This window comes from Nelumbo nucifera, chromosome 2, assembly GCF_055504915.1.
Source record: "Nelumbo nucifera cultivar China Antique chromosome 2, China Antique-T2T, whole genome shotgun sequence".
NCBI classification, from domain to species: domain Eukaryota; kingdom Viridiplantae; phylum Streptophyta; class Magnoliopsida; order Proteales; family Nelumbonaceae; genus Nelumbo; species Nelumbo nucifera.
In genome coordinates, this window is record NC_142650.1 from 7,319,287 (window position 1) to 7,337,900 (window position 18,614).

Below are 18,614 nucleotides of genomic sequence, written 5' to 3' on the forward strand. Positions count from 1 at the left end.
TCCTCCCCTCCATGTTTGGTTTTTTTTGGATGATTATTACTCTTTTTTTTTCATATGAGAAATCTGAAATTCTTTTGGGCGTTTTTTTGTTATAAATCATGCAAAAAAAATTGCTTGAGTTGGATGAATATTTGTAAAAATTGTGCATTGAAAGTGCTTTCTATAAGGAAATTGTGAAAAATGGTCCTTAAAAGTGCTTTCTATAAATAAATTGTGAAAACTGCTCCCTAAAAGCACTTTTTTGATGTATTTTGTGGAAATTGCACCTTAAAGCACTTCTTGGAAGTACCTTGTGAAAAATAATCCTTGAAAAATCTTTATGGAAATGCTTTAGTGAAAATTGATCATTGAAAATGCTTTTTGGAAGTATTTATTATTGTTGTTGTTATTATTATGATGATGATGATTATTATTATTACTAGTTATTGATTTATTATTATTATTATTATTATCCATGTGTGGGCTCACGTGGACTCTCATGTGTCATAATATAGTGATATGGCGATTTTCATTAAAATGTATGTTATAATAATATGAAAAGCATTGTTTATAATTAGTATGTGCGGAGCGAAGGCTAAAAGTGTTATTTAAGCTAATATAAGCACTTGTGGGCAAAGTAGTTCGCCAAACATCCCCACCCCAATAAGTGCTTAAAAACATAATAAGTGGTTGGCAAGTGGGTTACCAAATAGTCTTCGGGCCCTATTAAAATAAGCACTTATAAAAAATACTTGTGCAATAAGTACTTATTTTCCAAACCTCTTGTTCACCAAACATAACCTAAAATATATTACAACAACATCATGGGTGACAATAACTAACAAGCAATACAAACATGTATGGCCACATTCATATCCATAGAGAAAAAGAACAAAACAATTGCTCCAACAACTTATAAGCATAAGCCATATATTCTTATTCCAATCCTTACAAATGGGTAAATTACAAAGACCTCCATACTATGGGGATAGTGACAAAGGCGATATTTGGCATCATTGCCATTTTTTGAGAAAACAGCACCATGTAGGCACCACGTCAGAGAAAACAGTGCTGGAAGCAATGCCCTCGTGTTTGGTACCATTTTCTCAAAAAAAAAAGTTGCTCCAGACCATGCCTTGGAAATCGGGAAAGTGTGGTATGGAGCATCGCCAAATTTGATGTTTTCTATGAAAACAACGCATTGCTGCCAATGATGCAATGACGTGGCATCAATTTGGCATCACCTTGGACATTGGATAATAGGATCAATGTTGAAAACGTTGTTGCCAGCACAAGTACCAAACAAAACCAGTGTTGTTTTATCAAAAAACGCTTATGTGACAGCATCGGTTTCAAACAAAAAATAAGCACCGTTTTTCTGAAAAACTGTGCGATGTTCCCAGCACCAATGCCAAACACCTACAAAGACCTAATTGTTCAAAAAAAAAAAAGGATTCTCATCTAATTGTTCGAGCTTTCTAAATGCCCAAATTACACTTTTCTAATTATTTTACCTTTTCTTAATTTAGGAAATCATCTTTTTTTAACACTATGTACTGTTCATACTGTTTGTCCCACCAATTAATATATATAATATATATAATATAATCGGGGACGGGCCGACTCGCCCCCGATTAATATATATAATATAATATTATATATTATATAATATAATTATATATATTATATATTATAATAATTATTATTCATTTTTTAAAAGATCAAAACTTAAAAAACACTTAAACAATAAAAGGCTTGTCAGTTCGTCTTTGTCTTCGTCATCGACAGAACCCTAGGTTTTTCTTCCTTTGTCAGTTTGTCTTTGTCGCCGATTCATCGACCGCTGACTGCCGTCGCTGACTATCGCCACTTGCTCATCGTCGTCGAACATCAGACAGAGGACAGAGATACTCGAGTTTTGATTGAGGACAGAGAAGAGATACTCAAATAAGAGTTTTAATTCTCTAATCTTCCTTCAACCTTCGCCATTGTCGCCGACTATCATCGCTGTCGCCTCACCCTTTAGATTCTCTCTCATCGTCGACCTCATCTCTCGCAATGGTCCTCTCTCTCTCTCTGACTCTCATTCTCAGTCTCTCGGAGACTTAAACTCAGTCTCCAGTTCGTCGGGGGTTTGGGTCTCCAACAGGGATGGAGGGGGGATTCCTTTCCCCGTCGAGGATCGGGGACAAGGATGAGGAGTGATTTGGGGGTTGGGGTCGGGGATGGGGAATGTGGTCCCCGCCCCGAACCTGCCCCATTGCCATTCCTATGCCCAACATGAAGTTGACTTCGAGTTGGGTTGGGCTGAGTAGGTCGGGTTGGTGGTTTAGAACTTAGAGTTAGGCTAGGGTCGGTCCAACCCAACCTAACCCGGCCCGACTCGCAGCCCTAAAAACTATGCTCGCATAGCGTTGAAAAATGCCTATAGGGTAGCAATCGGCAAAGGTCAAAAAAAAAAAACGTTTTCTGATAATCATTTCCTCAGAAAAACACTTTTCAGGAAACGGCCATTGGTTCCACACAGACGCATGGCTATGTCATTGTCAAACAGCCAAAATTTGGATCGGGATTTGCTGCGCGCACGGTATGAAAAAGATAATACACTACCACAGTCGTACATCGGGAACATCTCTGTTGGGTTCATAGAAAATATTCCCAATATGCGGCTGTAATGTCCTTGTACCGTGTGCAAGCGTTTGCGTACAGTGGATCCGGCTCCATGTCTCCCGAAGAAAAGGGTATCGATCGGAAGGTTCAAATCGTTTACCAACCAAAATGTTATCGATGGGACCCGCCGGATTCGGGGCGTCGGACGTGCCGTCGTCTGTTTATTTCACAGATGTGTATCCATCCCCGTTGTCGCGGGTTACCTGGAACAACATGATGGGAACCTGGCAACCTCTCTCCCGCTAAGATTTTCTTATTTCCAGATTCCAGCACTAATATAGTAATATACAGCATTCACACACACAGTAATTGAATCAGCGGAAAAGCCACCATTTACAGCTATACGGTGGCTCGATCCTTCTTTCTATTTCGACTCCATTGGTCACTGACTCACTGTTCCAAACGATCACATACTCGGTCTCTCTCTGCTCTTCGTCTTTTCACTGGTAAGAACGCCTCCTCATCGATGTATTCTTTAGAAATATCGAGAGAAAGAAAAAAGGATTTGGCCATCTGTTTATAAACCATAGTTTGTGTTGATGGATTTATCGTTCCAATCTGTGTTGAGCGATTGCGATTTCTGTTCACATAGGGACATCTTCGATTGATGTAACTCTTTACGTTTTTTTTTTTTTTTTCCTGGAACATTGATTTCAGAAGTTCAAAGTGAATATTTACTAATGGCAAAAAAGGATCCATTGGAACCGTGATTAGGGTTTTGGTTTTGTTGTTACGTATACATTGTCATTTCCATCGTCACACTTATTAATATTGTTATTATAGATTTTGAGACATTCAGGTTTCACGGTGCAGGCTAAATGGAGAACTCACCTGCAAATCAACTTCCGGAGGTGGATTCGTTGCCCGACGGGTTCGTTGAGAGCTCCGCGGAACCATTGACTCCTCGAACACCAACACTCGATCAAGAGAAGCAGCAAGCGGATTACAAGGACATGTTATTGAAACTTGATCGTTCCAATGACTCGACGAAACATGAATCGTCGTCATCGGCTGCTGACTCTTCAGCGGCCAATGAGATTCCATTAGCCGATACAAGAGGCGATAAGGTGGAAAAGCTGAGAACATTTCCGGTTCCCTTGTCGGATTATGAAGAAGTGGAAAACAAAGGTTGCCCGGAGGTGGGGGAAAGTGGATTGGTCACTCCTGAACCGGCCATCAATGATTCAGAGTCTTCATCCACGGTACCCGAGTGTGACAAATATATAGCAGGTTCAGCTCATGGAAACGAACACGTTGAGGGGGATGGGGACCTTCAAGGTTCGGAGAAAGGTATCTGTCTTTACCTTGGATGCTCTTTGTCACTCCAGGCCCTATAAGCTATGAAACACGAATGACAAAGAACTCCATCTTCTACCATTTTACCTTTTTCATTTTATGGAGGGGGAGACGAGTGAGAGAAATATGGATTTCTAATATCTGTCTTTACAACGGATGCTCTTTGTCACTCCAGGTCCTATAAGCTGTGAAGCATGATTGACAAAGAACTCCATCTTCTATTATTTTGCATATTTTTTTTCAGTTTAAGGAGAAGAGCATAAATGAAGAAGAAACATGGATTTTAACAAAGTTGTCATTGGAGTCTCTGAATTAAGTTCTAGTTCCGACTTTCTACATGGACTCCTTCCAAACAGGCAGCTGGTCCAGAGAATGACATCTCATCATCCTAGTAGAAGGTCATTAAATCTGGTCTACATGCATCAAATAAATTGGCTCTATTGTATTTTCAATATTCTCTTCCAATCCAGAAGCATCAACGCAGCATTAGAATGGGGGAATCCATGCAGGATGCCAGTCGTTTGCATTAACATGTATAATTGTGAAACTTGATTTACCCATCTGTTCATGTTTATAAAGAAGCAGGAGATGTATTTAGGATGGCTATTGCAATATCATGTAATATCATTTACAACCTATTAATGAACTTACTAAATCATGCAATATCATTTAAGATACATCCCTAGAGGAGTATGTTCAGTTGTTCATATGCCTAATTGGAAATGCCAAAAGATCAAATGGAAGACAGGGGATTGGTAGGATCCTAGGCCTTGATCATTCGATATGTTATACTTGTCCTAGTGTAGCATTCCTTTTTTGGTATTACATAAAACACATTAGAGGAGACTCATGGTGGGGACAGAGCAGGATGCATGTGAGGCTCACAGTTCTGCAGGCTTGATCCTGTGCCTCCTTTTTTTGGAGTGATGCCAAGTGACCATCTCAACTACTGGGTCATCAGCTAGTGTAACTTGAATACTTAAAAAACATGAGGTTAATTGCAGTTAGAAAGGATCTGAAGAGTGAAGACTGATGTTTCATAACTGATATAAAAAGGACTGATATTTCATAAAGAAGATATTCCCTCTGATAATGTGGTAATGTGGGATATTATTTACCAGCCACCCCAGAATAGTAGGGTTGAGGCTTTATAATATGTATTTTCCATTTGCACTTACGTTATCATTATTTATTATTTTTGATGAGCAACAGTACAGGATGATTTGTTGTTGTAATGAGAACTTCACCCTATCCAGAGCTTTGGATGACCAGATACAAAGACAAACAGCCATTATTCTGAATACCCCTGTTTACTTGCTAAAACTTGAAATTCACAATTCACTCTGGCCTAGGTATTCCTCATGCAAGAGTTTCTTTTGTAAGTCATGGTCTAGCCAAGGAATCAGCTAGGCTCTGGCTGATTTAGGTGTCCATTGAACAAATCGTTTACGTTGGCAGCCAGAGTTCAAGCTTCTCTAATCAGAAATCCAAGTGTCCATGGTACTTCTTCCACTTCCTTTAACCATTTTTTTTTGAAACAGGTAAAGTATAATGTCATTAAAGGAGAAAAAGAGAACAAAACCATGTACAACAAGAAGCTGTACACAGGGATTTACAAAAACTTCTCAAGCAACTCTATACCCCTAGCCTTGCTTTACAAAAAGATATTCTCATGTACAAAAAAAGTGTTGTAATTCCCATTCTTGAATAATCTGTTTACAGAAAAATTATCAAAAAAAAAAAAGAAATTCTGTTTACAGAAAGCCAAGACATCATTTTGCCCACTACTCTCTGAAACATTGTGTCGGGGGAGCTGTGCTTGTTCTTGAGAACTCTTGCATTTCTTTCCTGCCATAAACACCAAAAAACAGCTGCAGGTGCCGTGTTTCAAGCCAACTTTGCTTTCGATGATAAACCCCCTAAACTCCAACATTTTACAAAATCCATAACCGACTCCGGGCAGCAGCTCTTTATCTCAAACAGGTTCCAGATTTTAAACCACACTTCTTGGGCAAAGCCAGTGTAACAGAAGGTGATTCACAGATTCCTTTAACCAATTTATGACTGGACAATTTCCTTTAACAGGTAGTTCTGTGCATCCAATTAATAAAGCAATTTTTTTAAACCTTGGGTTACTGCCAACACTTCTACTTTAAGGAGTTTCCAAGACAAGCCAGCTTGAAAAACTTAGAAGGGTGTTCCCTTGTAATTTCTACTAGCTCCTCCAATGTTTGAAGCCCCTGAGTTGTTTATACTGCACCTATTAAAGTTCCACTTCTTCTGCTCATCCCTGGTGCTTTCCCTTCCATATTCCTTTATTGTCTCCTATTTGAAAAACCTGCTATAATCTCCCAGTCTCTCAGTAGGTCATTGACAGTAACTTCTTTGAATTATTATAGGTCAAGACGTAATAGATGACTCTTGCCATAGTGTGGTCAATTAAATAGTGCATGTTTTGTTTGTTGTTCTTGAGGATTCTTATATCCCTCTTTCCCCCAACTTCACATGGTTGCTTCTCTAGTACCTTACTGCAAGATTTTCAACCTTCTTGTGCATGAAGAAATTAATGGAGTAGAGAACACATAGACATGTTTAATGGTGGCATCCATGATGATAAAAAATGAGGAAAAATTGGCTCCTTACTTGAGAGATGCAAACTAGCAAGACAAGGGTACATAATTTGTGCTCTCCCCACTCTTAATACATGTGACACACACATGTGGGGACAAAGACCAACTATTTTGCCTTTGTTGGAGCATCTCACATCACAAGTTTTTCCTCCCAACAAAATGCATTTACCTTTTGGGGAGAAGGGCTAAGCTTGTTCCCCCCAAAATTATCTTGTTTTGTTGGGAAGTGTTTTATGGAAAATTCAATACTCTAGACTGCCTACAAAAGAAGAAGCCTTTTGTGTGCTTGTCCACTAACTGGTGTATTCTTTACAAAGCTAATGGTGAGGACTACTTCCACTTACTAATTTCTTGCTCCTTTGTTGTTGCTATTTGGGATTGGATTTTTTCCTTATTTGGTCACATGTGGAATTTACCCATTGATGTAAGTCTCTTTTCAACCCGTCAGTTTTGTATTGACCACAAAAAGAGGGAGGGTTATGTGGAAATGCATCAGAGCAGCTGCACTTTGGACAATTTGGGAGGAAAGAAATGCAAGGATTTTTCGAGAAAAGGAATGGAGTCTCTTGAATATCAAAGAGTGCATCTTAACAAGGGCAATTCATTGGTTGGGAACTTTAGAATCTTTCCATTTGTTCTCCTTTGATGACTTAGAAGGAATTGGCTAGAGGTGGCTAATAGCTCCCTCAAGAAGGAAAGGACTTATTGCTGGGAGGGAAAATGGAGGGTGAGAGGGTGAGGAACTAAGATGGGAGGGAAAATGGAGCGGATGGAGTTCGTGCAGGCAGGTCAGTGGAGGAGATCATTGAAGATAGAAGCAAAAAATCTCCTGTTCTAAGAGATGAGAATCAAGGGGAAGGTAAGCCTAAAGGTAAGGGAAGCGAAAAAGGGTACAATATTGCTGGAAGGATTAGAAGTGATCGAGTGGCTAAGAAAGTTCATAGCTGGAGCCTGTTCAAAAGGTAAGCAGATAAACTGGCAGGATTTTAGTACACTAGAAGGGAGAAGATATGTTGTTGAATGTAAGAGGAATAGAAAGGGGTTCTTCATAGCTTTGACTGAATTTTTTGGGAAGGGACAGAGGCAACTGGTGTGTCTACCAGCAGGAAAACAGAACCGAGGCTGGGGGGAAGTAGACTGGTTGCTCAAAGAGTAGCAAATGAGAAAAAAGCCTCCATAAGGGAGGAAAAGGCTTATTTCAGTAACAACAGGGTACAACAAGGGCCAGTGGTCATGGCAAAAACAAAAGGCCATTGCAGAATGGTGGGAGGTCTAGAGAGAGAGAGCAGTGGGATAGTAAGTTTGTGATACAAGCCAAGGAAAAGGTTAATGATTGGAGGAGGGTAGCTGACTTACTGGCAACCAGGTTGAAGTTGAAGAGTGTCTTCATAGTAACCCCCTTCGATAACTGTAAAGCCATCCTAGATCCATTAGAGAATGATTTGGAAATATTAGCTATCAATGTTCAAGCTGAGTTCGGATCATTCACAGTCTTCAAATGGAATCCAACATCCAACTCCAAGGATTTTTTTGTTGAAGATGGTGTGGTGGTGCGTGTAATAGGCTTGCCATTCCATCTATGGAAACAAGAAATAGCAGAGTCTATAGCTGTGTTGTGTGGAGGAATCTTGAAAGGTGCTTTCTGGGGCGATCTCTATTCAGTAGCAATCCTGCTAAGCGGTGTGAAGCCAGAAGAAATTCCACGAAAGGTAGAGGTACGAACAGAGGGGAGCTTTGTCTCTGTGTGGTTAGCTTCCTCCATTGAAGCAGGGCTGTGGAAGGAGGCTCGATTGGTAGGAGGGGAGAAGGAGGAAGAAGAAGCACTATGTGGACTAGTGAGATTGGGTAATTCAAATGGGAAGGGATGTTTCACTAAAAAGGGCCAACATATTCTGGGAAGCCAAAAAGCTTTGGGGCAGTTGGAAGGTCAAACCTGGAGAAAGCAAGAAGAGGGTATGACAAATGGCAGATCCTTTGCGCAGTTGGTGTCAGGGGAAAAAGACAAAAAGCTTCTACTGTCGAAAGGGAGAAGGCTGAACCAGCAATCTCAGACAGGGAAGGTTGCTGGTTCGACCATTAAAACAGGGGGGCGTGACTCTTTAAGTGGTCACGTGGGACGAAAAGAAGGGCCCAATCGAGTTGGTCCCTATTATGGTGGGCCGGAGAAGGCTTTTCAAATAAAGGACTTAAAGTTAGGCTCCTATAGTCTTGAGCCCAAGGCCCATTATAAGACAGATGGGCCGAGGGACTTGTTAAGTAAGCACGTGACTGGGAGGAGGGATGAGCTGATAGACGAGATAAAGCGTCTATCTTCTTCAACCCCGAACCCTTCCTTTCGACCGAACAGTTTAGGCGCAAAAAAGTCTCAAGACTCGCAGTCTCGAGGCTCTCTACAGTGGGTCCCATCCAACCTGGCGAACCGTCTCTCACCAGATAGGCGCAACCCGAGATACATGAAGCCTAGTGATGAGAACAGAACAGGGTTTGAAGATTGGTTGAGTGAACAAAACAGTAACGACGATTCTGATAGAGACGAAATGCTAAGTCTGGGAAGTTTGTCTCCGAAAAGCAACAATGATCTTCTTGAAACAGAAAGTTTGCATACAGAGTTGTTCTTAGAGGAAGAGACTGAAGAGGCAGGTGGCGGGAAGACTAGGAATGGTGAAGAAATTGGTTCTAAAGCTGTGAAAACTCCTCCTCCCTTTGTCGAGGGAGCTGACCCTGAGTCTAATGAATTATAGGATGTTGGTGGAGAGGGACAAGATTCGGCCGTGAGGATGGATGCGGGTATTCCAGTGTCGGAAACACAGAGAAAGGTTTTCCAAGTGGGTAGGTCGTCAGGAAGTGATTCTTTCACCATGTCTACTTCCCAACCTTGTCCAAAAAGGGGAAAGGCCTTAAAACCATGTGCCGCCTGTCAGCAAATCATTTTCAGTGATTCTAGTCCTACCCCCGTTCTATCAGGTATGGGTGTCAATTCTGTTTTAGGTACTGACTTGTTTGCTATGCCTGTAACAGATATCCCAGCTTCCCATCCAGGAGTTTCTGAGGCAAGAGAGAGGGTGATAGTGGAAGGAGGAGAGAGGGTGTTGGAAGGAAGTAGTAAGGGGGAGGCGGATAGAATTTGGGAGTTGATCTGTACAATGATGGAGGAACAAAATAAAAAGGAAGGATTCATAGAAAGATGCTGTAGCAAAAATAAGTGTGAGAAGGGTAAAATTCTTTCTCAAACATTGGCTGGAAAGGATGGAGAAATTGGGAAGGGGGGGAAAAGAGGAACAAATAAGAAAAAAAGATCTGAAGTGGAAAGGCTAATCTCAGACATTGAGGGGGATTTAGAATTTAGTGGTAGAGGGGATAGGAGGAAGGGCCTAAAATGAGGAGAATATGGCCTTTTATTGGGTCCTTTGTTATTTTGTATCGATGAAAATTATTAGCTGGAATGTAAGAGGGTTAGGGAGTGCAAGGAAGAGAAGGGCGATCAAAGACCTACTCCGAAGGGAAAAACCTGATATTGTGCTGTTACAAGAATCCAAACTGATGGAATTAGATGGGAGATGGGTGAGGAGTTTTTGGAGGTCTAGAGGTTTAGGTTGGAGCTCGTCTCCTTCTTGGGGAGCCTCGGGGGGGATTGTAACACTATGGAGGGAGGATGTGGTGGAAGTAGTGGAAGAATTGATAGGCAGATTCTCAGTTTCCATTAAGTACAAGAATGTAGAAAATGGGTGTGTATGGGTCTTAACCAATGTTTATGGCCCTAATTCCTATAGAGAGAGGAATGAGATGTGGGAGGAACTATATGCAATGAAGGGGCTATGGGATGGTCCTTGGTGCCTGGGCGGGGATTTTAATGTCATTAGATTCTCTGATGAAACCAGTAATCCCCAACAGGTAATCTCAACAAGCATGAGGAAATTTAATGGTTTTATTGAAGATTGTGAACTGAAGGAAATACCTCTGCTGCAAGCCAGTTACACTTGGTCCAACCTTCAGGAAACCCCTTTGTGCTCGAAATTGGATAGATTCCTTTTTAACCTTGCTTGGGAGAATAGTTTGGAAAACTTGGTTGCTAGGGCATTACCCAGGGTCACCTCCGATCACTGTCCTATCCAAATAGGAACTGAGTTTTTTCCTATAGGACCCAAACCTTTTAGATTCGAAAATATGTGGCTTACCCATTCAGATTTTGTGAAAAAAGTAAAGGAGTGGTGGGGTGAGGAGGAGAGGGGGGTAAGATGGAAGGGGATCAAGTTCCACAAGAAATTAAAAAGGTTGAGAGCCAAAATAAAAGAGTGGAATAGAGATCAGTTTGGTAGAATTGAGGAGCAAAAATTGGGCCTAATCTCTCGAATAGAGAATTTGGATGTAAAGGAATCTCACAATGGGTTGACCGAGGAGGACAAAGTGTTAAGGAGACAATTAAAAAAGGAGTTGGAAGAAGTGTTATTGAGGGAAGAAATCAGTTGGAGAAAAAAATCTAGACACAAGTGGATTAAGGAAGGCGATGGGAACACTAGATTCTTCCATGATTTGGCCAATGGGAGACGAAGAAAGAATTTTGTGACCAAGCTAGAGATAGGAGAGGAGGTGATTACCGACCAGGATGACATAGCCAGAAAATTTGTGGATCACTTCAAATCGATTTATAGAAGGCCTTTGAGTGAGAGAACAGTCATGGAAAGGGTGGATTGGCCAAGGATTGATGAAGGAGTGGCAAGGCTCCGGGTCCAGATGGCTTTACAATGGGTTTTTATCAAGACTGTTGGGAGGTGTTGAAAGAGGATCTAGCTGAAGTCTTTAAGGAATTTGCAGACAACCACACTATAAGCCCTGGAATTAATGCCACCTTTTTGGCCTTGATACCTAAGAAGAATGATGCCAACCACCCAAAGGATTATAGGCCTATTAGTCTGGTGACAAGCATCTATAAAATTATGGCTAAAGTGCTCTCATTGAGAATCAAAACAGTCCTCCCTACCATCATTAGTGAAACTCAGGGGGCTTTCATTCAAGGGCGACAAATAACAGATCAGATCTTAATTGCGAATGAGTGTGTGGAGGAAATGAAAAGGTCTAGTAGGAAAGGATTCATTTGTAAATTGGATCTTGAAAAGGCCTATGATTTGGTGGACTGGGAGTTTCTATTAGAGGTTATGCGGAATGGTGGTTTTGGGGACAAGTGGTATAGTTGGATCTTTGGGTGTATCAGTACTTGTCACTACTCTATTCTGGTAAATGGTACGGTGAGGGATTTTTTTTCCAGCTTGCAGGGGTGTCAGGCAAGGGGATCCACTTTCACCATTCCTTTTTACCTTAGTAGCTGATGTGATTAGTAGGATCATGACTAAGGCTAACAACGAAGATGCCATCAGGGGTTGGAGAATAGGGAGACACCAAGTCCCCGTCACCCACCTTTAGTTTGCAGACGACCTAATGATTTTTTGTGAAGGAGGTCTTAGTGAAAAGGTAGCAAACCTAAAGGAGCTAATAAAAGGATTTGAAAGTGTCTCTAATTTGAGAATAAATCTGGAAAAGAGTTGCGTAGCAGGTATAAATTTGGAGGTAGGGGAGGTCGAGGTTATTGCGGAGTGTCTTGAGTGTTCTACCTCTGCTTGGCCTATGTCATATTTAGGGCTTCCTTTAGGGGCAAATCCTAGGGAGGGTAGATTTTGGACCCCAGTATTAGAAAAATTTGAGAAGAGATTAGTCTCTTGGAAGAGGAACTATATTTCTTTAGGAGGAAGAATTACCCTAATAAGAGCTACCTTGGCTAACTTACCTACCTATTATTTGTCTGTCTTTAGGATAACAGTTAGGGAAGCTAGGAAGCTGGAGAAGTTGATGAGAGACTTCTTATGGGAGCCGGGACAAGAGAAAAATGATCACTTGGTTAATTGGGAAATTGTGTGCAGAAGTAAAGAAGAGGGGGGTTTGGGAATTGGGAGGGTAATTAGAAAGAATCAAGCTCTGTTAGGGAAATGGTTGTGGAGATGGCCTTTGGAAAGAGAGAGATTGTGGCATGAGGTGGTGGGAAGCATTCATGGGAGGTCAGAGAATGGATGGGATGCTGGTGTATCGAGGCAAGCTAACCTAGCAGCACCTTGGAAGGCTATTCACAACACCCTTCCTCAATTCCTCAATTTTATCAGGTATGAAGTTTGTTCTGGCAACTCTATCCTTTTTTGGGAGGATATTTGGGTAGGAGACTCACCGTTAAAGGATTTGTTCCCCTCGCTTTTTTCTATTTCTTTGTACAAAAAAGAGGTGGTCTCAAAATTTGTCTCACCCTTGGGAACACCCTTAGATCCTACTTGGGATTTTGGTTTTCGTAGAGGACTTAGGGATGCTGAAATTGAGTCTCTTTCTTTTTTGCTTGGGTGTCTTAATCAGGTTTGTTTGGATCCCTCCAAGCCAGATAAGAGGGTTTGGACTCCTAGACCCAATGGAACCTTCACTTGTGCTTCTTTTTTCAAGTCCATCTCTCAACTTTCTACTCACCAACCCTTTCCGTCAAAAGAAATTTGGTGTAGGCCAGTCCCCCCAAAAATTATGGCTTTTTGTTGGGAAATTTTCCATGGGAAAGTAAACACTTTAGACAACCTACAAAAGAGAAGACCTTTTCTCTGTATTTCTCCTATTTGGTGTATCCTCTGTAGAGCTCACGGTGAGGATTGTTACCATCTATTAGTATTTTGTCCCTTTTCTGCAGACCTTTGGGCTTGGCTACTTTTGTTGTTTGGGGGTAGTTGGAGTCTACCAGCAGAAGTTCACATGCTCTTCAACCATTCTACCTTTTATTGGCCTACAAAAATAGGGAGAATTATGTGGAGATGTGCTCGTGTTGCCTTGACTTGGACTCTTTGGGAAGAAAGGAATCTCAGAATCTTTCAAGATAAGGAAATGAACAACCAAGATTTGAAAGACCGTGTGTTAAACAGGGCAATACATTGGCTGAAGACCTTGGAAATCTTTCGTCAATTCTCCTTTAATGACATTTGGAGAAATTGGTTAGCAGTAGCAAGGTGCTCATCTTTAAAGGCCAAATCCCTCCTCCACCCGAAGGCTCAATTAAGTTGAACTTTGATGGAAGCAGCATGGGTAATCCAGGATTATCCGGAATGGGGGGTGCTTTGAGAAATGAGAAGGGAGAGATTTTGTTGCTCTACTCAGGTCCTTTGGGAATTCCATCAGGGCAGAACTTTTAGCTGCTGTACAAGGGGTCAAATTTTAAAACCAGCTGGGGGTACAACAACTAATAATCGAGGGGGATTCCAAAGTGGTGGTGGGTTGGTTGAAAAATTCTGAAGAGGCTGTGTGGCAATACAAGAATGAAATGAAGAAATTTAGTTGGTTGACAAGGAATATGTTAGTCACTGTACAGTGGGTGGGGAGATCAGCAAATACCTTGTCAGATGTTTTTGCTAAGCAAGGGGTAAATAGGAAAGAATTATTTTGGGCTCAGTTGTGATTCTTGTTTTTCTTTCCTAGTTTACTTGTAAGTTTCAAGGAGGGACTGCAGCTCGCGCCTCTCACTGGGATGATGTATGAAATCACTCTAATTTGCTTCTGAATCAATAAACTTACTATTATTCATCAAGAAAAAAAAAAGAAGGAAAGGACTTCTATAGTATGGACTCTGCCGCTGGAAGGTTGTGTAAAACTGAATTTTGATGGAAGTAGTCAAGGCAATCCTGACCCCTTAGGTATAGGAGGGGTTTTGAGAGATAAGGACTGTAATATCTTAGCCTTGTACTCGGGCCCGGTGGGAATAGGAGACTCAAATAGGGCTGAATTGTTGGCAGCTTTACAAGGTATTCAGATTGCTAATCAACTTGGTGTTGAGAACCTTCAAATTGAAGGAGACTCCAAGGTTGTTGTGGGTTGGTTAACAGATCTGAGCTCAGTCATTTGGTGCTACAAGAACCTCTCAAAGAAGGCCAGATGGTTATTAAGAAACATGGATGTTAGCATACAGTGGGTTGGCAGGTCTGCAAACGCTGTGGCAGATTATCTTGCTAAACAAGTGCTTTAAGGGAACATTTTTACTGGGCTGCCTTGTAATATTTATCTATAGTGCTATGTGGTTTTCACTTTATAAGGGAGGTCGCACCTTGCACTTCTCAGTGGGATGCTTGTAACAGTTATTGTATTTTCTTAATAAAATTCATCTTCAATTATAAAAGAAGTAATTTAGGGAAAATGTTGACTTGATGGATGGGCTTAAAAAAAATCAAGAATGGGAATAGGAACATTTTGATTTGCACTTATGTTATTATAACAGAAAAGTATATTTGCTATTATCATCATCAGAGTCTTATCCCAACTGTTTTAGTTGACTACTAAGGTAGTTCATACTTGAATTCTTATTAGACTAGTAAATTTACATGTGTAGCTCATGAAGGATATCAACAACTTGGAAAACACCCTTATTATTTGTGCCTTCTTTAGGACAAGAGGTGGAGAATTAGTTCAGTATGGAAGCAACAAAATATTTAATGCAGAAAAGCGTACTTGCTTTTGTGGAAGGCAAGGTATCTATCTCAAAGTGGGAAAGTGGTGTTTAAGAAGTGTACTTGCAGCGGTGCCTACTCAAGTCCTGTCAGGGTGTCTAAGACAGAGGGAAAAGAAAATGAGGGAGTTTTTATGGAGGGGGTGGAAGGATGAGTTCAAGTTTCATCTAGTTGATTGGTAAAGAGTTTGTGGACCCATGAAGGCAAGAGGGCTGGGCATTAGAAATTTGAAGAACTTTAACAGGGCACTATTAGGGAAGTGGTACTGGAAATTTAGTGAAGAGCCAAGCAGCTGATGCGGGAGATTGATATAAGCCAAATTTGGGGTAAGGGATAGTTTGAAACTGGATGCAATATCCAGTCTTTTTCTTTTGGCATATCAGTTTGGAAAGGCATTCAAAAGGCATATTTCAAACTTCCCCCAGGAATAAGGTATCAAGTTAGAGAGGGTAACAGAATAATGAGGTGCTCGATAAAGATGTGAGCACTTTATCTTGGCTTTTAGTGGTTTTATGACTTCTATCTATTAAGGATAGATTTAACAGATGAGGTGAGGGCCCTCCTTACAAGTGCTTTTATTGCAAAGCATCTTTCAATTTTCTCTCTAGCCATATACTCATAAAAAAAAACTCTCTAGTCATAGAAGGAGCTTTTATAAATGTTATTAGGTGGTGCCAGGCCCTAGGTGGTGAGTTTTGGCATCCATGGTTGAAGTACTGACATGATGTGCCCCATATCAGGAATATTGTGTCGTATCATATCTTTTGATCACCAATACAACATATATTAGGAGTTAGGGGGTTTGGATGTTTTAAAACAGTGAAGGACAATGTGATAGGACCGCTGTCAAAAGGTGAGAAAAAAAAGTAAAAAAATAAACAGTTTATAATTTAAATGAGCTGAACTCTCAATATGCAAAAATTTGCAAATCAAGAGTATCGGTACTTTGAACCATGTTGGCGTCTTGCTGCGCTGAGGATTCAAATTGGATGGATCTCAGAGAGATAAATGCTACAGTTGATAATCTAGCAAAATCCGGTGCAGATGTTTTTGTTTATTTGTCTCTGTATGTCTCTGTCTCTTTGCCTGTGTATTTTTTTTTATTCAGTGAAGTTGTCTGTGAATAGCTATTTTTGTATACATGCTTTGATTTCCCATTTCTGATTCTGATGTGCACGTTAGCAAAAATATTTTTGATATCGGGGAGGTGTGCTAGAAGGCAGGAATGTGTTTCATACTTGCTTCATAGCATGACTTGTTGTTAGTTCAGAACTACTTTAATGCATGATATGCTGTTCCTTACTCTCATCTCCTGTGCTTCTGTGAAGGGTTGTTGAAGCCACAAGATGGAAATTTGAAGGAAACATCAGTAGCCGAAAGCAATGAAACTCAGAGGAACAGAAAGCTAGTCAGTAATATTCTGTTACTTGATTCAAGTTGGGTTCTATGCATATGACTGAAATATTAATCGGAAGTGATGCCCTTTTCTACCTGAAAACTAAGTTCAAATATTTTGCAGTCGCGCAACTCCAAACGGTTTATGCTTATTCATACTGAGGATTGATGCTATAATTTGTTTTTACATGCAATTGGAACTCTTCATTGCTTGTTCAGCATCTAATTCCCTTGAGGAAATATTATTTGATGATCCTAATGAATACGAATTATTTATGACTTAAGATGGCATTTGGTGTGGCTTCCAATATAGGTGGTTCTGATTCTCATTAAACAGAATCACAGCATTGTTTACAAGTGCCACACCAGTCTATTAATGCAATTGATTTCTGTGACCATAGAAGCCAACTATTTGATGATAACAAAAATTGACCATATTGCATAATCTGAGAAAAGCTGCTGCTTGCTGATTTCTGTGAAACAAGAGGTTGCAAACATGTTTTACTTGATTTTGCTCATATTGCTTCTTCAGAAATCACAAAAATTGGTATTGCTGCCATTGCCAACTGCCACTGAAATCTGTTGATTGATAATTGATCCTTGGGTCTTTAAGGCTGCATTTGGAAGAGGTGTAAAACCTCACCACCGGTTTAGTTTTGTCGGTGTTTGTTTGGAGTGTAAATCAAGATCAATGTAAAACTCTACTCCGGTTCAGATTTGTTGGTGTTTGGATGGAGTGGAGTTTTACATCATAAATCAATGTAAAACGTCACTTATGATGAGGTTATACATTGATTATCGATGTAAAAACTACATCGATAAAATCGATGTGCGTTTGGAAGAGGTGTAAAACCTCACCACCGGTTTAGTTTTCTCGGTGTTTGTTTGGAGTGTAAATCAAGATCAATGTAAAACTCCACTCCGGTTCGAGTGGAGTTTTACATCGTAAATCAATGTAAAACGCCACTTATGATGAGGTTATACATTGATTATTGATGTAAAAACTACATCGATAATAAAATCGATGTAAAAACTACATCGATAATAAAATCGATGTAATACTATATCAATAAGCATGTTTTTTCTATGCTCAACAGTTCACATTTTCGAATGGTTCGGTGTGAAACGTCATCGAAGGACTTTTACGTCGATGATGTTTTACACTGCTTCCAAACGCAGCCTAAGAGCTCTCTCTAATCAATATTTGAGGATGACATTTCTTTTCTGTAAAATCATATTTTGCAGAAAAGAAGCAGTCATCTGGGTAGGCAATGGGAAATCCTAGGAAATATGTAGGTAATTGCTTGAAGGGCAGGGTTTAGCTGACCCCATATAGTTGGGATAAGGCATGGGTGATGATGATGATGCTTGAAGAGTAGGGTTTAATCATGTAAAAGTACTGGGGTTGGGATATGGTGAGGTATGTAAGGAAAAAATTTTGTTATTTAAACTTTAAAGAAAGTTGGGGTCTGTATCAGCTATCAATTTCAGGGGCTTAACTAAAAATTTGAATCAATTTTTGTTTTATCTGGGTCTATGGTTTTCACCATGTAACTTTTTTTTTTGAACCATGAAACCTTTGTTGGGAAGAAGAAATAATTGGTTGTTTTTGTTTTTCTATTTGTAAGATTGCGTGCAGCCTTTTCTTCTGGTTCTTGTACTTGCAAGGTTCAATCTTTACATTTATAGTGAATACTTATAAAGGGCAACTTCTTTCCCATAATATGTGATTGATAGATTAAGGCTCTGCTGGGTTTTGTTCCTCCATGCTTCAGGAATTACAGTGTCAACTGTCAACCTTGGTTTCTTTATGAAAAAGTATGACAGCATTATTGACTATTCCTCATCCACTCTTAAAAGATTCTACATTTTAAAGCTTTACATGAACTTTATCCCATCTCTGTCATCAATAAAAATTGCCATTTTTCATTGATGACTAATAAAAAGGCCATTACCCAATGTTGGCCCCATCTATCTGGGGTCTTGAGAGGGGTAGACTGGATACAGTCCTACCTCTGGCATTTCTCTTTTTCTTTTTTTTTGCACAAATTGGCGCTCTCGCACATGTCAGCCCGAGATTTTACCATTACACTAAGTAATTGTCCCTCATTGAGAACTGATAAATGATTTATTA

At 40.2% G+C, this 18,614-nt stretch overlaps 1 protein-coding gene across 6 annotated transcripts in view; it reads left to right on the plus strand.

Annotated features, from left to right (window-relative positions):
* The first annotated feature begins 2,839 nt into the window (after positions 1–2,839).
* Positions 2,840–18,614, plus strand: part of LOC104594795 (alpha-taxilin-like protein) — a 44,928-nt gene continuing 29,153 nt past the window's right edge. For 2 of the 6 annotated variants that reach the window (XM_010255267.3, XM_088897354.1), the window contains exons 1-3: positions 2,840–3,095; positions 3,463–3,939; positions 16,414–16,493. In XM_010255267.3, the coding sequence (XP_010253569.1) occupies positions 3,468–3,939; positions 16,414–16,493 (552 nt within the window). In that variant the 5' untranslated portion in view covers positions 2,840–3,095; positions 3,463–3,467. The other 4 variants (XM_010255269.3, XM_010255268.3, XM_088897353.1 and 1 more) reach the window with 4 other exon arrangements.